This window comes from Pseudophryne corroboree, chromosome 2 (genome assembly GCF_028390025.1).
Source record: "Pseudophryne corroboree isolate aPseCor3 chromosome 2, aPseCor3.hap2, whole genome shotgun sequence".
NCBI lineage: Eukaryota > Metazoa > Chordata > Amphibia > Anura > Myobatrachidae > Pseudophryne > Pseudophryne corroboree.
The window spans coordinates 808251298-808270112 of record NC_086445.1 but is presented as its reverse complement, the minus strand read 5'-3'; the positions used below and the strand labels follow the sequence as shown (position 1 = coordinate 808270112).

Below are 18815 nucleotides of genomic sequence, written 5' to 3'. Positions count from 1 at the left end.
GAACCTCCGTATGTAAGTGTTCAAGATTTTAGATTTAGAATCGGTCTCACCGAGCCGTCCGGCTTCGGTACCACAACAGTGTGGAATAATACCCCGTTCCCTGTTGCAGGAGGGGTACCTTGATTATCACCTGCTGGGAATACAGCTTGTGAATGGCTTCCAAAACTGCCTCCCTGTCAGAAGGAGACATCGGTAAAGCCGACTTTAGGAAACGGCGAGGGGGAGACGTCTCGAATTCCAATTTGTACCCCTGAGATATCACCTGAAGGATCCAGGGGTCTACTTGCGAGTGAGCCCACTGCGCGCTGAAATTAATTGAGACGGGCCCCCACCGTGCCTGATTCTGCTTGTAAAGCCCCAGCGTCATACTGAGGGCTTGGCAGAGGCGGGAGAGGGCTTCTGTTCCTGGGAACTGGCTGATTTCTGCAGCCTTTTTCCTCTCCCTCTGTCACGGGGCAGAAATGAGGAACCTTTTGCCTGCTTGCCCACGAAAAGACTGCGCCTGATAATACGGCGTCTTCTTATGTTGAGAGGCGACCTGGGGTACAAACGTGGATTTCCCAGCTGTTGCCGTGGCCACCAGGTCTGAAAGACCGACCCCAAATAACTCCTCCCCTTAATAAGGCAGTACTTCCAAATGCCGTTTGGAATCCGCATCACCTGACCACTGTCGTGTCCATAACCCTCTACTGGCAGAAATGGACAACGCACTTAGACTTGATGCCAGTCGGCAAATATTCCGCTGTGCATCACGCATATATAGAAATGCATCTTTTAAATGCTCTATAGGCAATAATATACTGTCCCTATCTAGGGTATCAATATTTTCAGTCAGGGAATCCGACCACGCCAACCCAGCACTGCACATCCAGGCTGAGGCGATTGCTGGTCGCAGTATAACACCAGTATGTGTGTAAATACATTTTAGGATACCCTCCTGCTTTCTATCAGCAGGATCCTTAAGGGCGGCCATCTCAGGAGAGGGTAGAGCCCTTGTTCTTACAAGCGTGTGAGCGCTTTATCCACCCTAGGGGGTGTTTCCCAACGCACCCTAACCTCTGGCGGGAAAGGATATAATGCCAATAACATTTTAGAAATTATCAGTTGTTATCGGGGGAAACCCTCGCATCATCACACATCTCATTTAATTTCTCAGATTCAGGAAAACTACAGGTAGTTTTTCCTCACCGAACATAATACCCCTTTTTGGTGGTACCCGTATTATCAGAAATGTGTAAAACATTTTTCATTGCCTCAATCATGTAACGTGTGGCCCTACTGGAAGTCACATTTGTCTCTTCACCGTCGACACTGGAGTCAGTATCCGTGTCGGCGTCTATATCTGCCATCTGAGGTAACGGGCGTCTGTAGTGTAGTGACTGCAGGGGAGAGCCAGGGAGCTTCCCTCCAACGGAGCTGTGAGGGAAAATGGCGCCAGTGTGCTGAGGAGATAAGGCCGCCGAGAAGGGGGCGGAGCCTATCTCCCGTTTTTCTGTGTATTCTGGCAGGGGTTAAATTCATCCATATAGCCCAGGAGCTATATGTGATGCATTTTTTGCCATCCAAGGTGTTTTTATTGCGTCTCAGGGCGCCCCCCCCCCAGCGCCCTGCACCCTCAGTGACCGGAGTGTGAAGTGTGCTGAGAGCAATGGCGCACAGCTGCAGTGCTGTGCGCTACCTTGTTGAAGACAGGACGTCTTCTGCCGCCGATTTTCCGTTTTAGAGCCCCTGACGTTTTTATACAGAGCTGACACTTTTCTCCTCATACATGTCGACACAAACGTACCGACACACAGCACACACACAGGGAATGCTCTGATAGAGGACAGGACCCCACTAGCCCTTTGGGGAGACAGAGGGAGAGTTTGCCAGCACACACCAGAGCGCTATATATATACAGGGATAACCTTATATAAGTGTTTTTCCCCTTATAGCTGCTGTATTTTTAATACTGCGCGTAATTAGTGCCCCCCTTCTCGATGCAGTGAGCCTGTTGCCAGCAGGTCTCACTGAACATAAAAAACCTAAAACTAAACTTTTCACTAAGCAGCTCAGGAGAGCCACCTAGTGTGCACCCTTCTCGTTCGGGCACAAAAATCTAACTGAGGCTTGGAGGAGGGTCATAGGGGGAGGAGCCAGTGCACACCAGGTAGTTCTAAAGCTTTACTTTTGTGCCCAGTCTCCTGCGGAGCCGCTATTCCCCATGGTCCTTACGGAGTCCCCAGCATCCACTAGGACGTCAGAGAAATGGGGGGTAATTCCAAGTTGATCGCAGCAGGAATTTTGTTAGCAGTTGGGCAAAACCATGTGCACTGCAGGGGAGGCAGATATAACATGTGCAGAGAGAGTTAGATTTGGGTGGGTCATATTGTTTCTGTGCAGGGTAAATACTGGCTGCTTTATTATTACACTGCAATTTAGATTGCAGATTGAACACACCCCACCCAAATCTTACTCTCTCTACACATGTTATATCTGCCCCCCCCCCCCCCACTCCCCCTGCAGTGCACATGGTTTTGCCCAGCTGCTAACAAAATTCCTGCTGCGATCAACTCAGAATTACCCCCATGGTGCAATCAACTCTAAAGGGCAAAGGCCAATTTTCTGATATCTGCTTTCACATGTTTAGAGTAGCCCTCTGCCTGCGTAGCCTAGTGGCTATCCGCCACGTTAAGGGTCGCAGTGGCTGCGTGTAACGCCACGCAGCCGCCACATCCCGCCCCGCAAACGGTCAGGACGTGCCTGCATTGTACGGACCGTGCCCCTAAAACGAAGCATTGACACCTACAAAACACAGCGTTGACGCCCCATTCCCGCCCCCTCCAGGTCTTAAACTGCGTTCTGGACTGTCACTGGCCTAGACTGAGGGTGTTGTGAACTCGGGGATTCTTCCAATGGTTGGGAAGAGGAACCACAACTGAGCCAGAAAAGGGGAGGCCTAATATAGGATTTCCTCATACAGGACGCTGACAGTGGAGTTTGATGAAATATTGAAGAGCTTTATTGCAGGGAAAAACAACTTAAAGTCAAATGCCAAAAGAATAAATGAGGGAAATGTCCAGACCCACTGAAGGGTTTTGTGAGCAGTATTAGAGATACTGATGATGTGAAGAACTGAAGTGCAGGGGTTTAAGACGCTGTTTAATTTGTAGAAATTGTGAACGGTGACTGAGACGCTGATGATGTGAAGAACTGAAGTGCAGGGGTTTTAGACGCTGTTGATTTGTAGAACTTGTGAACGGTGACTGAGACGCTGATGATGTGAGGAACTGAAGTGCAGGGGTTTTAGACGCTGTTAATTTGTTAGAACTTGAGAATGGTGACTAGGCCCGCAGCCACGCTGATTCCTAGGAGCACTGGTGACTGGACCGCAGAGAGATATACCGGCCACTGAATACACTGGAACCGGTGCAGCGAACTGGCAGCTGGAAATGCCGGAGACACTGGAGTACAACTGCAGAGATCCTTGCCGGGAACAAGAGCACTGGCATATACGTCAGGGAAAGACGATACTCAGGCACTGAGGCTCCGTCCGGCGTCTGACTTTGAATTCCCCGCCACCGCTGGATTGGCGGAGCAGTCTGATGACGTCACCTGCCCCCCGTCCACGTGATGCCGGGTGTCATGGCGGCGCCCATGCCCCGGAGAACCGCCGGGAGCCGCGCCAGCCAGACGCCGGAGCCCGTGGCCCACCGAAGGCAGAGGCCGCAACACCGACCAGCAGACACGCAGGGGTAAGCGTGGCGAACGCCGCCTCTGGTGTGTGACATGGACCTTGCAGTTTAGGACCTTGTACATGCGCGTACCGGCGTACGCACATGCGCAGATGTGCAGAAATCACTTCATAGTGATTTTTACACATCAGCGTCAGGGACTGAGTCGGCCCCTAAATTAGATCATCATACTATTTGACTCAGAGTATTCCGCAGGCAGCAGCTAAGGATGATCATAACGTTTATTAGTATACTGTATGCAATCAATTGCAACAAGATTTATGAAATCCAAGTTGGAGAAATAGTATCAGGAACTTTAATTTCTACATTGTTTATTTATTACCAATTATTTATATAGTACAAGCATACTCTGCAGCGCTTTACAGACAATACGTATTTGGCCATTTACTTAATTGCCCTGGTGGAGTTTATAATCTATATTCGCTGCCACATATACACTAGGGCTAATTTTTGCCAGGAGCAGATTTATTATTGACATATCAATACTGAAGATATTTGAGCAATCATTCATACTCCACTGATTACAGAGAAGTTATAAGAACCTTATATGGCTCATACCAATGCAAAATAGTCTGCAGTAAGGAATATTTATAGCCATGCATATTTCTATAAAGCCAAATGCACTTGCCCAAGAGAGCTACACACGAGATACTTTAAGAACATGTAACCTGCGGATTTGCACATTTGCGCAATCCTGCATTAATCTTATATTGCACCAACCAGGAGATAGCACACAGAGAGGACAACTCATTTGCTGTGTTATAATATAACATGCACGGTCACACGCTCAGGGTAATTTCCTAGGAAAATACCCTTAAAAGTTTGGTAAGAGGATTCGCAGGGATAGAGCTTTCTAACAAATGCTGTTCCTTCATGTGATATTTGATACATCCTTGCTTTGTATTCAAATAACAAATAATGCATTGCGGATTTAGGTGAATTTATCACAGTACCCACATCCGAGGATGTGATAAATATGCACAATAATATGGAGAAGTTGCAGGTCCATAATTAGGAATCGTGCCTATTAGCTGGGGGAGAGTGCAAGGACAGCACCAGAAAAATACTGCAGCAGCAGGGGGTGCTGGGAAATAATGATTCCTGGATTTGAGCAGCAGGAAATGTAATTCTAAAAAGATTATGTGTTGGCTTAAAATAGTTTAAAACAACCTTTACTAAAGTAACACTAAAGTTTCTATGACAAAGAAATGATTGCTGCTATTTCATAAGTCTATAAAAATGAAGCACATGGTTTATAAATTACTAGAATAATGTAAACTTAGTTTTTAACTGCAGGTAATAACACTTTTAAGTTGCTGTGCAAAAATAATAATTAAAATAAAGTCAAGATACTAATCTCTTATTAAATAAGAGATCAAATCTCTTACAATTTTATAACGTTTAATTATTAGCAATTTATTTGTTTGAATTCAACACTTATATAAACCTATAATATAAAAAAACTCATTTTTAGTAATGTAATTTGCAACATTATATAATGAATATACAGGTAGAGTGACTATGAAAAGTTTACAGTGTTAACCCCCATCCTAATGAACTTCCTCTAAGTAATTCTTGCTTTGCGAGATAATGTTCAGCTCCAGTCAAGGGATATTTAACTTTCTTGAAAATAATGAGTTCCATGGTCTAAAGCAGGCATTAGGTACCATTTTCCTGAAAATAACCTGAACAGACCTTTAAAAATATGTACCAAGCTGTAACGGGTTGCTTACAATATCCTGACTGTTGGGGTGCCGACAGTCAAAATACAGACTGCGGCATCCCGATGCTTGGAATCCCAACACCTGCAGAGTAAGGTAGCTAATCCTAATCCCTTATCCCTCTAACCCTCCCTTCCCACAGCCTAAACCTATGTCTCCCCCTCCCGCAGCCTAGCCCTAACCCTCCCCGGTGGTGCCTAACCCTAATTCCCCCCCTTCCCGCAGCCTAAACCTAACCCTCCCCCTCCCGCAGCCTAGCCCTAAGTATCCCCGGTGGTGCCTAACCATAATTCCCCCCTTCCTGCAGCCTAAACCCAACCCTCCCCCTCCTGCAGCCTAGCCCTGACCCTCCCAGGGGGTGCCTAACCCTAATTCCCCCCTTCCCGAAGCCTAAACCCAACCTTCCCCCTCCCGCAGCCTAGCCCTGACCCTCCCATGGGGTGCCTAACCCTAATTCCCCCCTTCATGCAGCCTAAACCCAACCTTCCCCCTCCCGCAGCCTAGCCCTGACCTTCCCTGGGGGTGCCTAACCCTAATTGCCCCCTTCCCGCAGCCTAAACCCAACCTTCCCCCTCCCGCAGCCTAGCCCTGACCCTCCCTGGGGGTGCCTAAGCCTAATTGCCCCCTTCCCGCAGCCTAAACCCAACCTTCCCCCTCCCGCAGCCTAGCCCTGACCTTCCCTGGAGGTGCCTAACCCTAATTTCCCCCTTCCCGCAGCCTAATCCCAACCCTCCCCCTCCCGCAGCCTAGCCCTGACCCTCCCATGGGGTGCCTAATCCTAATTCCCCCCTTCCCGCAGCCTAAACCGAACCTTCCCCCTCCAGCAGCCTAGCCCTGACCCTTCCTGGGGGTGCCTAACCCTAACACACCCTCCCACATTTACACTGAACTGTTTCCTGGGTTGTTCCCAGGGTCGGATTCCCGGGTAACGTGATCCGGGTTATTTTTCTCAGATACTTTCCCCCCAATCTTGGACTCGGGTGCTCGGGCAATAACCCAGGTTATAAATTTAGTGGCAAAAGGGGTGTAATTGTGTCTGCAGTGTACGTGGGATTAGGGTAAACTATAATAAAGAAGTGGGTTTTGAGGACGCTTCTAAATATTTGAAAGCTATGGCAAAGTCTCAATTATAAAGCGCAACAGAATTTGCTGGCAATATACAAATCACTGTTAACAAAATAAATGTCTGATCTAGTGCAGTCATACCCTTTTCCGACCGCCATCTTGTAACCCGGCTTATTGCACATAAGCTCGCAGTAACCCTGGTTGCTGTGCAGTCTGAAAGGGGCCAGGGGGAAATATCCTGGGTTGAGCGACCCGGTATTTCAACCCTGGTAGCGACCAGGGTTAAATACGGCTTCAACCCCAGTCGCGGTGTGGTGTTAACGGGTTGCAGGGTTGATGCGACCCATTTCCCGTTCACATTGAATGGACAGGCGGCGCTTGGAGATCACCGCTGACGTCATAAACCCGGCAATATGCCCGGCTGGGGACGCCACTGTGAAAGGGGCTGCGGCGGGTTGCACCTGGGAAGCACCCGTGTACGGCTCTCGGGTGCGACCCGCAATATGCGATATGAAAGGGGTATCAGTTATCCTATAAGTGAAAAGCAGCAATTGCAACGCGTATGCGGGAGTCAGAGTTCCAGAGTGGTTCTGTGAATGTGAACTGATGAGAAAATCATTCCTGTTGCTAAATTCTGGATGGATTAAAGTGAGGGGAACACCAGGTAGTGGAAGATATAGAATGTGAGTTTTGGTCACATCATTGGTAAGAAAAGGGCATATTCTAGCAATACAGGTTGAGTATCCCTTATCCAAAATGCTTGGGACCAAAGGTATTTTGGATATGGGATTTTTCCGTATTTTGGACTAATTGCATATCATAATGAGATATCATGGTGATGGGACCTAAATCTAAGCACAGAATGCATTTATATTTCATATACACCTTATACACACTGGCCCTCATTCCGAGTTGTTCGCTCGCAAGCTGCTTTTAGCAGCTTTACACACGCTAAGCCGCCGCCTACTGGGAGTGAATCTTAGCTTCTTAAAATTGCGAACGAAAGATTCGCAATATTGCGAAAAGACATCTCTGTGCAGTTTCTGAGTAGCTCGAGACTTACTCTGCCAGTGCGATCAGTTCAGTGCTTGTCGTTCCTGGTTTGACGTCACAAACACACCCAGCGTTCGTCCAGACACTCCTCCGTTTCTCCAGCCACTCCCGCGTTTTTCCCAGAAACGGTAGCGTTTTTTCCCACACGCCCATAAAACGGCCTGTTTCCGCCCAGAAACACCCACTTCCTGTCAATCACATTACGATCACCAGAACGAAGAAAAAACCGTGAGTAAAATTCCTAACTGCATAGCAAATTTACTTGGCGCAGTCGCAGTGCGAACATTGCGCATGCGCACTAAGCGGAAAATCGCTGCGATGCGAAGAAATTTACAGAGCGAACAACTCGGAATGACCCCCACAACCTGAAGGTCATTTTAGACAATATTTTTATAACTTTGTGCATTAAACAAAGTGTGTCTACATTCACACAGTTCATTTATGTTTCATATACACCTTATACACACAGCCTGAAGGTCATTTAATACAATATTTTTAATCACTTTGTGTATTAAACAAAGTTTGTGTACATTGAGCCATCAGAAAACAAAGGTTTCACTATCTCACTCTCACTCAAAAAGTCTGTATTTCGGAATATTCCGTATTTTGGAATATTTGGATATGGGATACTCAACCTGTATTTCAAAGATAAAAAAAGAGGAGTGCGAGAGAGCCTGGATGTGAGGTGCAAAGCAGACTAGTCAAGGATAACACCAAGGCAGCGGCTTTGGAAGACTGAGGAAGTTGTGGTGTTGTTGGCAGTAAGTTGAGAAGTGATGACTGGTTTGTGGGAAGAAGATAAGCCACAGTATATATTATGGACGTGTTGAAATGTTAGGACATCTATTCAAAAGTAGCAGAGATATAGGGGTCTGTTTACTGAGCCTTCTAGAGATATAAAGTGGAGAGAGATAAACTACTGACCAACCAGCTCCTGTCATCTTTCAAACACATTTTTCAAGCCTGGAACATGGCAGTTAGGAGCTGATTGGCTGGTACTTTATCTCTCTCCACTTATTCTCTTTCCAAGGCTTACTAAATAGACCAAAAAGTCACACAAAGTAGTAGAGTACTGGAGAGATCAGTCGAGGAGAGGCAGATTTCTGCTGTGTCAGATTAGAGGTGTTCCTGGAGGAAGAACATGCAAATTTATCACTTTCTTACCAACAAAAGATGTGAACAGTAAAAAGGAAAAAAAAAAACTAAACAAAAAGCTAATAATTGAGACTTATTTGAGTCCAAAACATTGTTGGAGTGGAGAGGAGGATACACTAGGACGATAATGCCGATTTCGGGCATTCGGCCCGAAATATCGGATGAAATCGGGCATTTTGGAGGTGTTTCTGGTCCGATGCACGTTCCCGTGAGCATCGGATCGGATACTCTAGATTGAATGTGCTGCACATTCAATCACGTCCGACCCCGCAAGCATGGCTGGGATCGCCCAAGATACATCGTATGCAAAAGGACAGCATACGATGTATCTTGGGCGATCCTGCCCCCCAGGAGGCTGCCGGGGTGATCGCCAGCGACATGTCAGATGGACATGTCGCGTTACTGTATGAGGCCCTTAAGGCTAATGCAGCTAAAGGTATGCAGGAAAACTGATCAATGGTGCTGAAAGCAGCTGAGAGGACCAGAAGCATGAAACAAAGGAGTGAACCTTAGACTTTGCTGTAAGTAGATCATTGATAGCTTTAGGGGGAACTTTCTAAATGGAAAATTGGCTGAAAAAAAAACGAGTCTTGAAATGGTGAGAGGAGAGAAAATTAGATATGTGGAGATACACAAGCCACTTAAGTAGATCTTGAGGAAAAACAGAGAAGAGAAAAAGAGCGGAAGTCGTAATGGTTCAAGAAATTGTTATTTAGGAATGGTGAAAACAGCACATTATTAAGGGAGACCTGTAATGTACAAGTGGATGGAGGCAGTAAGAAGAGGTACTTAGCCATCATGCAATACCATCAGGGAGGCATCTGATTGGCTCCACAATTATTCTGCAGCAAGACAGCGACCCCAAACATACAGCCAATGGGGGTCATTCCAACCCGTTTGCACGCTTTTTTTCGCAGCCGTGCGAACGGGTCCGAACTGCGCATGAGCGCAATGCGCAGGCGCGTCACTGCACGGCGACAGTGATGAGAATACCGAAGAACGCGTTCGCAGCGGCGAATGCAAGAAGATTGACAGGAAGAGGCCGGCCTGGGGAGGAAACTAACCGTTTTCTGGGAGTGGAAAATAAAATGCAGGCGTGTCCGAACGTCAGCAGGGAGGGATCCTGACGTCAGCTCCAGGAAAGATCGTCGCAGTGGGTGAGTAAGTCTTGAGCTGTGCAGAGACTGCATAAACTTTTTGCTTGTGCAGTCTCTGCACAGCGGATCGAAGCCCTGCACAGCTCTAACCCCCTCCCCTGTAGGCGGCGACTACCTGATCGCAGCAGTGCTAAAAGTAGCCTGCTAGCGATCAGGTCGGAATGACCCCCTATGTCATTAAGTATCTTCAGCATAAAGAAGAACAAGGAGTCCTAGAAGTGATGATATTGCCCCCACAGAGCCCTGATCTCAGTATCATCGAGTATGTCTGGGATTACATGAAGAGACAGAAGGATTTGAGCAAAAGGTCAGAAGATCTGTGGTTAGTTCTCCAAGATGTTTGTAACAACCACCCTGCCGAGTTCCTTCAAAAACTGTGAGCAAGTGTACCTAGAAGAATTGATGCTGTTTTGAAGGCAAAGGGTGGTCACACCATATATTGATTTGATTTAAATTTCTCTTCGGTTCACTCACTTTGCATTTTGTTCATTGATAAAACTGAGGCATTCTTACTTTGCAGCATTTTTTCCACACCTACCTAAAACATTTGCACAGTACTGTATATATAAAGTTTTTATTTCTGAGAACAATCTTACCTGACAGTTTAGAGGCGGGTTTTGCCTTCTGAAAACCTTCATCATATTCCCTGTAAATGATCTTCTTGAAGACGTAGTCAGAGCTGGAAAACAAATAGTATCATCATCAGTTTCCGCATCCCATTGCTGTTTCCTGCGCATGTGCCCCACAAGCCCAGATTTGCCCTCTCAACCCGGCGTTTGCGTGGCCTCTTTGCCAGAGCCAACCCTAACCAATATGATGCCCTAGGCAAGTTTTTGGCTAATTCCACCTATGACGCTGTACCCCTTTCCCAGCACCATCGCCCCTCACCCATAGCAGTCCTCATTTTGATGCTCCTACCCCCTATATTCTAAATAGGAACAGTGCACACATTCAGCGCACAGCCCAAAAAGGGGCGTGTTCTTGCTGTGAAGGGGCATGGCCACGAAATAGTACCCCCAATTCAAATTACGCCACATAGTAGTGCAACTTTATTCACATTTTGGGCCTAATTCAGACCTGATCGTAGATGTGCTAAATGTAGCACATCTACGGTCAGCTTCCCTGACATGCGGGAGGACGCCCAGCACAGGGCTAGTCTGCCCAGCACAGGGCTAGTCTGCCCCGCACGTCATGCCCTACCCCGCTGCACAAGTACAAAAGCGTTGCACGGCGGCGATGTTTTTGTACTTGAAGAGTAGCTCCCTACCAGCTCCCTGCCAGCTACTCGTCACTGCCCAGGTCGCAGCGGCTGCATGTGACGTCACACAGCCACCGCGACCCGCCCCCGCACGATCCGGGCACACCTGAGGTTGCCCGGACAGTGCCCCTAAAACGGCGCCCAAATGCTGCCGGCCCGTCCCCTCCTGCCCAGAGTCAATCAGGCAGAGGCGAAAGCAGGGCTGAGACGGCCGTCGGCTGTCTGGCATGCGCCGGCACACTGGGGCGCCGGCGCATGCGCAATTCAGACCTGATCGGCTGCTGTGCACAGCAGCGATCAGGTCTGATTTAGGCCATTTATCATGTGATAGTGTCCCTTATTCATGTTACATCACATAGTAAAACCACTTTACCTTATATACGTTACTGCTCACAGTGGAGCCCCTTATTCACATTACATCACACTGAATTGCTCCTTAATCACATAACAGCACACCATATTGCTCTTTATTCACATTAGCCCACACAGTAGTGCCCTTGTTATACGTTACGCCACACAATAGAGCACCTTATACACATAATGCCTCACATTAGTAATGCAGTTATACACATAATACCACACAGTAATGCCCCTTACACATATGAAACACATTATTAATGCCCTTTTAAACATAATGCACCTTACACATTATGCCAGCCTTTATTAATGCCCTTATACACATAATGTCCCTTACACATATGGCGTACATTATTAATGCATTTATACACATGACATACAGAATGCCCCGTACACATATGCCGCACATTATTAATGCATTTATACACATGACACACATAATGCCCCTTACACATATGCCGAACACTAATGCACAACCAACCACACACACACAGCACTCACACAACCGCTAATACTGTGACCTCTGCCTCTGCTTGGATACAGATGTTTCCTCATACATCTTGCCTCAATATGCCATGCAGCAGGAGATGCCTTTTTTGCCAAAAATGTATCTTATTTGCATTGCTATATGGCTAGGATGCACAAATAGCTTCTGCCGATTACAATTATATGCGGCATGCCTATGTTCTGTGTGTGACTGTGGCTGTATCTGCATACGAAATGCTACGTTATAGTGATTTACAGGAATACACTGTAACGTAGCATTTCGTATGCAGATACAGTCACACACAGAATATAGGTGTGCCGCATATAATTTTAATCAGCAGAAGCTGCTTGTGCCCCTAGGCATTCCAAATGCCCTAAGGATTTGCCTAGTTTGTCTGTGAGTGCTGCCAGCTCTGCTCTTTGCCACAGCCACCTGGAGGCACAAAACACAAACATTTTTTTAAGATCATCAAAACTTTTACTGAAAAAGACAAACAAAAAAACTGCAAGATGACAGAAGAATTGAACAGGAGGCAGATAACGTTAGCATGGAAATGCAATGCCGGTACTGGAGAAGACAGGAGTCGGCCTGATGTGTACCTGGCCCTAGTAACATCTGATTCACATAGCGCTGCCATAGGAGCTAGAAGTCACTGCAGCCAAGAAGGGGGGGGGGGTACTAATTAACCGGGCCTGATGGAAGGGCCCAAGCTGGCCCCGGGTCCGCCGCTGCCTCGACCCTCCCTCCTTGCCTGTCAGCACTAGACTGCATGTATACTGCAATCATTGCTTCATTGCACCCAGCTGCCATGCTTGGGACAGGCATATGAATATCCTTACAAAGAATTAAGGTTAAAAAAGGGTTGAGATTGCCTAAAGGATAAAATAAAAAAGGGGCAGACTAGATGGGCCAAGTGGTTCTTATCTGCCGTCAAATTCTATGTTTCTATGAACGCGTGCCGGCCTCTGGACTTGCCCCGCCAATAGCGCCATCCAAATCTGTGCTCTTTTTACATTCACTTGTATACGGGGTGTGGTCACATCTCCAGCAACTAGGCCACTCTCCCCAAAAAAGTACCTGGGCCCGCCAGTGCTCTCTATACACCTGCTAGAAGGTAGTGCAGGCAGCAGAACAGTAGAGAAAATCCAATAGTTCATATAAAGAACCAGTATGTACAGGAACTTTCTATGCATTTACCATTTTTTACCCATTTCTCCCCTTAGTACATGGACCTGTGAGTCAGGGGCAACCTGCAAAATGTAAGATTTTAACTATTGATGCTCTCACAGAAATAAAATGGACTTTACCATTTAAATTGCTTAAATCACTGATGACCACTTTTCTTTTAATATATCTATATATGGCACTATCATATATTTAAATATATAACATACAAGTCCAAGTTTTATAAGTAATAACATTCAGTTTTTATTTAAACTTATTTTTATTTTTAAATGTCCATTACAATAGATTCTGTGGTCTAACCAACACTAATCAATATCTATCTATCTACTGTATCTATCTGTCTGCCTGTGTGTCTTTATGTCTATCTACAGTATCTGTCTGCCTGTCTGTCTCAATCTATCTATCTATCTATCTATCTATCTATCTACAAATTCTATAAAAACTTACAATATACAAAAATAAACTGCAGGTAAATTCATACTGCAGACTATATGATTCCATGAATTTAAAAGTGGTAAGGAGATCGATCTATCTATCTATCTATCTATCTATCTATCTATCTATCCATATCAAGAGGAACCGCACTATCTGAAGAAAGTACTAAAACCACCAAATTTCGCAATACAATAAAACCACTGTAAAAGATCCGATTATATTGTGACATTATTTTTGTGCATTACCTCTGATTCTGTCCATTGCTGTAGTTCCAGTCACTTATCACAGCAGCCACATAATACTCCCTCACTAATCCAGTGACAGAGGGGGTGATCTGGGCCAGAGTGCCCACCAGAAATAAGAGTAACACCGGCAATGCATGATATTTCTCTAGGTCCATAGTGACCCTCATTAGTCCATGCACACTAGCAATGTTTTAAAAGTCCCAAAATCTCTCTTTGGCAACAGGGCTGAGAGTACACGGATCAATAAATCTGACCTCTTGTTCCAGGCATTGACATTATGACCAGCAGATAATGAGCCTCCCACTGCTGTCCTGGACGGCAACCTTTAGCAGAGCACAGTAGTGTGAGATGTGCCTGACTGCCCGAGGGTTAGAGGAAACTGCAGGACATGGAGGAAACCACCTCTTGCTGGAGGGTAAATAGTGTGATGCTGCTGCCTGAGCTTCTCACAGGTCACGGAGGGAGGGAAATTAGCAAAATCACAGAGTGATCCTCAGATCTCACAGGTCTGCTATGGAACAATTACTCACAGCCCCACTCATGAGTTCTTGTGAAAACTATTTAGACAGGGGATGGTAAGGTTAAAGATTAATTATTTCCCTTCCACTCACAAATGGAACCTTACAGTAAAATACACAGTCCACCCCAATGTATGACTTCTGGGAAAGCTTTGCAGGAAATACATATTGATTTGGACACACTTTAAATGACATCATAATCCTATATATATATATATAAAATAAACAAGGATGTACAGAAGCCACCGGGGAGACCGATTACATCGTCCCGTGGTTCTCTGTGCAAGCCTTTGGCTGTATTTTTGGCTGCATACAGTATTTGCAACCGTGTGTCCAACACACTTTTTCTCACTTTAATGATTCTAATGTGCTTTTCAAAAAATGTCTGTATTGATATGGTACCTGAAGACCAACTTATGGCCACTATCGATGTAACTAGTCTATATACCTGTATCCCGCATGGTGAAGGGCTGCAGGCTGTAAGACATTTATTTAATCACAGGTAATACATAATGGGGGTCATTCCGAGTTGTTCGCTCGTTATTTTTTTGTCGCAACGGAGCGATTAGTCGCTAATGCGCATGCGCAATGTCCGCAGTGCGACTGCGCCAAGTAAATTTGCTATGCAGTTAGGTATTTTACTCATGGCATTACGAGGTTTTTTCTTCGTTCTGGTGATCGTAATGTGATTGACAGGAAGTGGGTGTTTCTGGGCGGAAACTGGCCGTTTTATGGGTGTGTGCGAAAAAACGCTACAGTTTCTGTGAAAAACGCGGGAGTGGCTGGAGAAACGGAGGAGTGTCTGGCCGAACGCTGGGTGTGTTTGTGACGTCAAACCAGGAACGAAACTGACTGAACTGATCGCAGATGCCGAGTAAGTGTGGAGCTACTCAGAAACTGCTAAGAAGTGTCTATTCGCAATTTTGCTAATCTTTCGTTCGCAATTTTGGTAAGGTAAGATTCACTCCCAGTAGGCGGCGGCTTAGCGTGTGCAAAGCTGCTAAAAGCAGCTTGCGAGCGAACAACTCGGAATGAGGGCCATTGCCTGATAGCGACAATTTTTGCAACTGCTGGAATTCACATTGTCGCTCAACCATTTCTTGTTTGATGGGCAGTTTTTCATACAATCCACTTGGTGTGACATGGGATCGGCGGTGGCTCCGGTCTTCGCCAAATTCCTTTCTCATACGTCCTAGAGGATGCTGGGGATGTTTCAAGAACCATGGGGTATAGACGGGATCCGCAGGACTTTGAAAGGGGTGTGAACCTGCTCCTCCCTCTATGCCCCTCCTCCAGACTCCAGTTTAGAATCTGTGCCCAGGCAGACTGGATGCACAACTGAGGAGCTCTACTGAGTTTCTCGGAAAATACTTTATGCTAGGTTTTTTATTATCAGGGAGGCTGCTGGCAACGGTCTCCCTGCATCGTGGGACTTAGGGGAGAGAAGTCAGACCTACTTCTAGGGAGTTAAAGGCTCTGCTTCTTGGGTACAGGACACCATTAGCTCCTGAGGGTTTGGAACACTAGGTACGCCTAGGGGTTCACTCCCAGAGCCCGCCGTCACCCCCCTTCCAGAAGTCAGAAGACAGGTGAGTAGAAGAAGATAGAAGACTTCAGTGACGGCTTTCTGAGGTACCGCACAGCGATCGCGCTGAGCGCCATGCTCCCATGCAGGGTGCAGGGCGCGGGGGGGGGGGGGAGGGGCGCCCTGGGCAGCATTAAAACACCTCTTTAAAGGCTGGCAGAGTGATATTGAAGTGCCTTGGCACTAAATTCATACCCCTGCCGGCATTATTTGTTTGTAAAAGAGCGGGCTGAAGCGCGCCATGTAGGGGGTGGGACTTAGCCCTCACAGCTCTCATCAGCGCCATTTTCTCTCCAGGAGCTGCAGAGATGCTGGTCCTTCCTCACCACTGCTATCACAAGTAGTTATAAGTGATTGTAAAGCGCTGCAGGGTCTGAGGCACCTTTGTATCCCTTGCACCTTTGCATCCCCGGGGACCCACCCGTCCTGTTTCCTGAGTGCCACGGAGCCGGGGGACAGATTTATCTGTCCCTGCAGGTTGCGGCCTAAAGTGCTGTGGAAGCCGGGGCCTCGATTCTCCTCTGCACCCGGGACTTGAGCTCCGGAGCGCGGCGGATTGCGTGATGAGGAGACGTGAGTGCGGGTCTTACCCGTTCGATCTCGCAGCCTGACTCCAGCCCTGAACCTCCACGGGTGGCCGCCGCTGTGCCGCAGGGTCTGGAGTGCCTGGGGTGAAGTGGTGAGTGACGGAGCCTGCCGCCGGGAGCTGTGGCGGCCATCTTAAGCACCATCGTCCTGCACTAGCTCTGCTTGAAGCTGCAAGCCTGTGAGAGCTGGGTCAGAGGCTGGACCCTGACTGCCCTCCAGGCTTTGTTATTCTTATTGTTATGCATAGCCCTTTAGCCTAGTGTGGCTGTATGAATACAAAGTAGTGCTCTTAAAACATTAGTTATCTGGGGGCGTGGCCTGGCTGTAGCTGAGAGAAGAAGTGCTGCACCAGAGCTCCTGGCTCTATTGTAATTCACCCCCTTCTGCAGCCCCCCGTGCCCACAAGTTTTCCTCTGGCCCCCTGAGACCTGGAGGCCACGGATTGGGGTTCCTATACCCAGCTACTGGGGTGGGGTGTGAGGCTCAGAGGGTTGACTACTAACCCCCCCCCCACCGCCCCCTACTACCTACTGCTGCTGTCGCCTGAGGCGGCATATGACTGCTGATCACCCTCCCTTTTTCTGCATTGGACACAGGGGACTGTCCCCTGACCATCGCCAGGGCTGCGGTGCTACAGCAAGAGATTGCAAGCTCTCCATAATGTGAGTGTTTGTCCTGTGCTTCCACCGCCACTCATGTTTGCCTATTCGACATGTCCCTGACCTAATGTGACTGAGTATACCTGTTTCACGCTTCACCTTTGACCGGACCCGGCGGAGTTTAGGCGCTCGTTCACTCTCTACTGCCTCCCTCTCTACTGATGAACGATGCCTCCCAAAAAGAACAAAGACCCAGCGCCCTCCAAAATCTCCTTCCCCCCTTCGAAACCCCTCCAAATCTCCCCTCTACAAAGCATCCACCCCCCCCCCCCCCCACCCGCCCACTGTGCCAGTCCCTGTGCTGTCGACTGGTCTACCATCCATGCTCACGGTCTCCGGAGTTGATTGCGATTCTGATGCACCACTGACTGTGAAATCTCTTTGCCAGATTCTCTCCGCCTTTAAATCGGAACTTTCTAAGGACCTGACTTCTGCTGTTCGTGAGGTCAAAATCGAGCTGGTGGCAATTGGGGACAGGACCGACCACTTGGAACGTAAGGTGGAAGAACTGGTCGCCTCCCATAACGAGCTGATCACCTCCCATGATCGTCAACAACAGGAGATGGACCAATTCCGGTCTAAGTTAGCTGACATGGAGGACAGATCTCAACGGAACAACATTAAGATCAGGGGCATCCCTGATTCTGTCTCTAATTCTGAACTCGAGCCCTATGTCATTGCCCTCTTCAGGAAGCTCCTCCCCGCTGCGGATACCGCGGAGCTCCTGATTGACCGTATCCACCGCCTCCCTCGGCCACGCACCGTTTCCTCTGACCTCCCTAAATATCCCCTCCTCCGTGTACATTTCTTTACAGTCAAAGAGCGCATCATGAGAGCTGCCAGAGAATCCAAGAATTCAGACACCCTAGGCGGCCTTCAGATATTCCAGGATTTATCTGCTGCCACCATTGCGAAGAGGCGTGCCCTTACACCTATTACTCTGGCGCTCAGATCCCACGATATCCACTACCGCTGGGGATTTCTGGTCAAACTGATAGTTTCCTATGAGGACTCCACTTACATCATCTCCTCCCTCGATGCAGGAGTCAAGTTGCTCTTGGATTGGGACATTACTGTTCAGAAGTCATCTGCTCCACCCCGTCCGTCCTCAATTCGACAGGAATGGTCGAACACCTGAGCCATCTGGTCGCAGAACCGGGTCTCTCACCATTCCTTTCTGACTCTGTGAACCTATAGACTTCTTCCTCTCTGCCGTGAGGGGAAGTCGTTAGCACTTGTTGTACCCGTTACGCGCTATGTTATTTCTCATGGTCTATGTTACAGGTTACGCTTTCACTTGTTACGATGTATCTGCTATCATATACTGGTTATCTGTCGCTGTTTAGGTTTACTCCGACTGCCGGGGGAATTATGCCCTGCTGGAATTATTCCTAGTTGTTTATATGTGGTGTCCCCTATGCTTTTACCTACTGCATCGCAAGGCCAGTTTAACATGTTCTTACTCTCTCTTTAAATTGTTGTACCTGAGTGGCGGTGCCTGCTCTGCCGGCCCATCCCCGACTTTTTTCTATACTACTGCAAGTTGTTTTCCTCCCCTGCAGTAGTCATGCAGGTCCAATGTACCGGACATTAAACCCATTTCTCATCTGCTA

General features: G+C 47.5%; 1 protein-coding gene across 1 annotated transcript in view; it reads right to left on the bottom strand.

Moving 5' to 3' along the window:
* F5 (coagulation factor V) overlaps positions 1 to 14315 on the bottom strand; it is a 303846-nt gene extending 289531 nt beyond the window's left edge. The window contains exons 1-2 of the mRNA XM_063955643.1: positions 13853 to 14315; positions 10482 to 10564 (exon numbers count right to left, since the gene is read on the bottom strand). Of these exons, the coding sequence (XP_063811713.1) occupies positions 10482 to 10564; positions 13853 to 14019 (250 nt within the window). The 5' untranslated portion in view covers positions 14020 to 14315. The remainder of the gene's footprint in view (positions 1 to 10481; positions 10565 to 13852) is intronic.
* Between the last annotated feature and the right edge of the window lie 4500 nt (positions 14316 to 18815).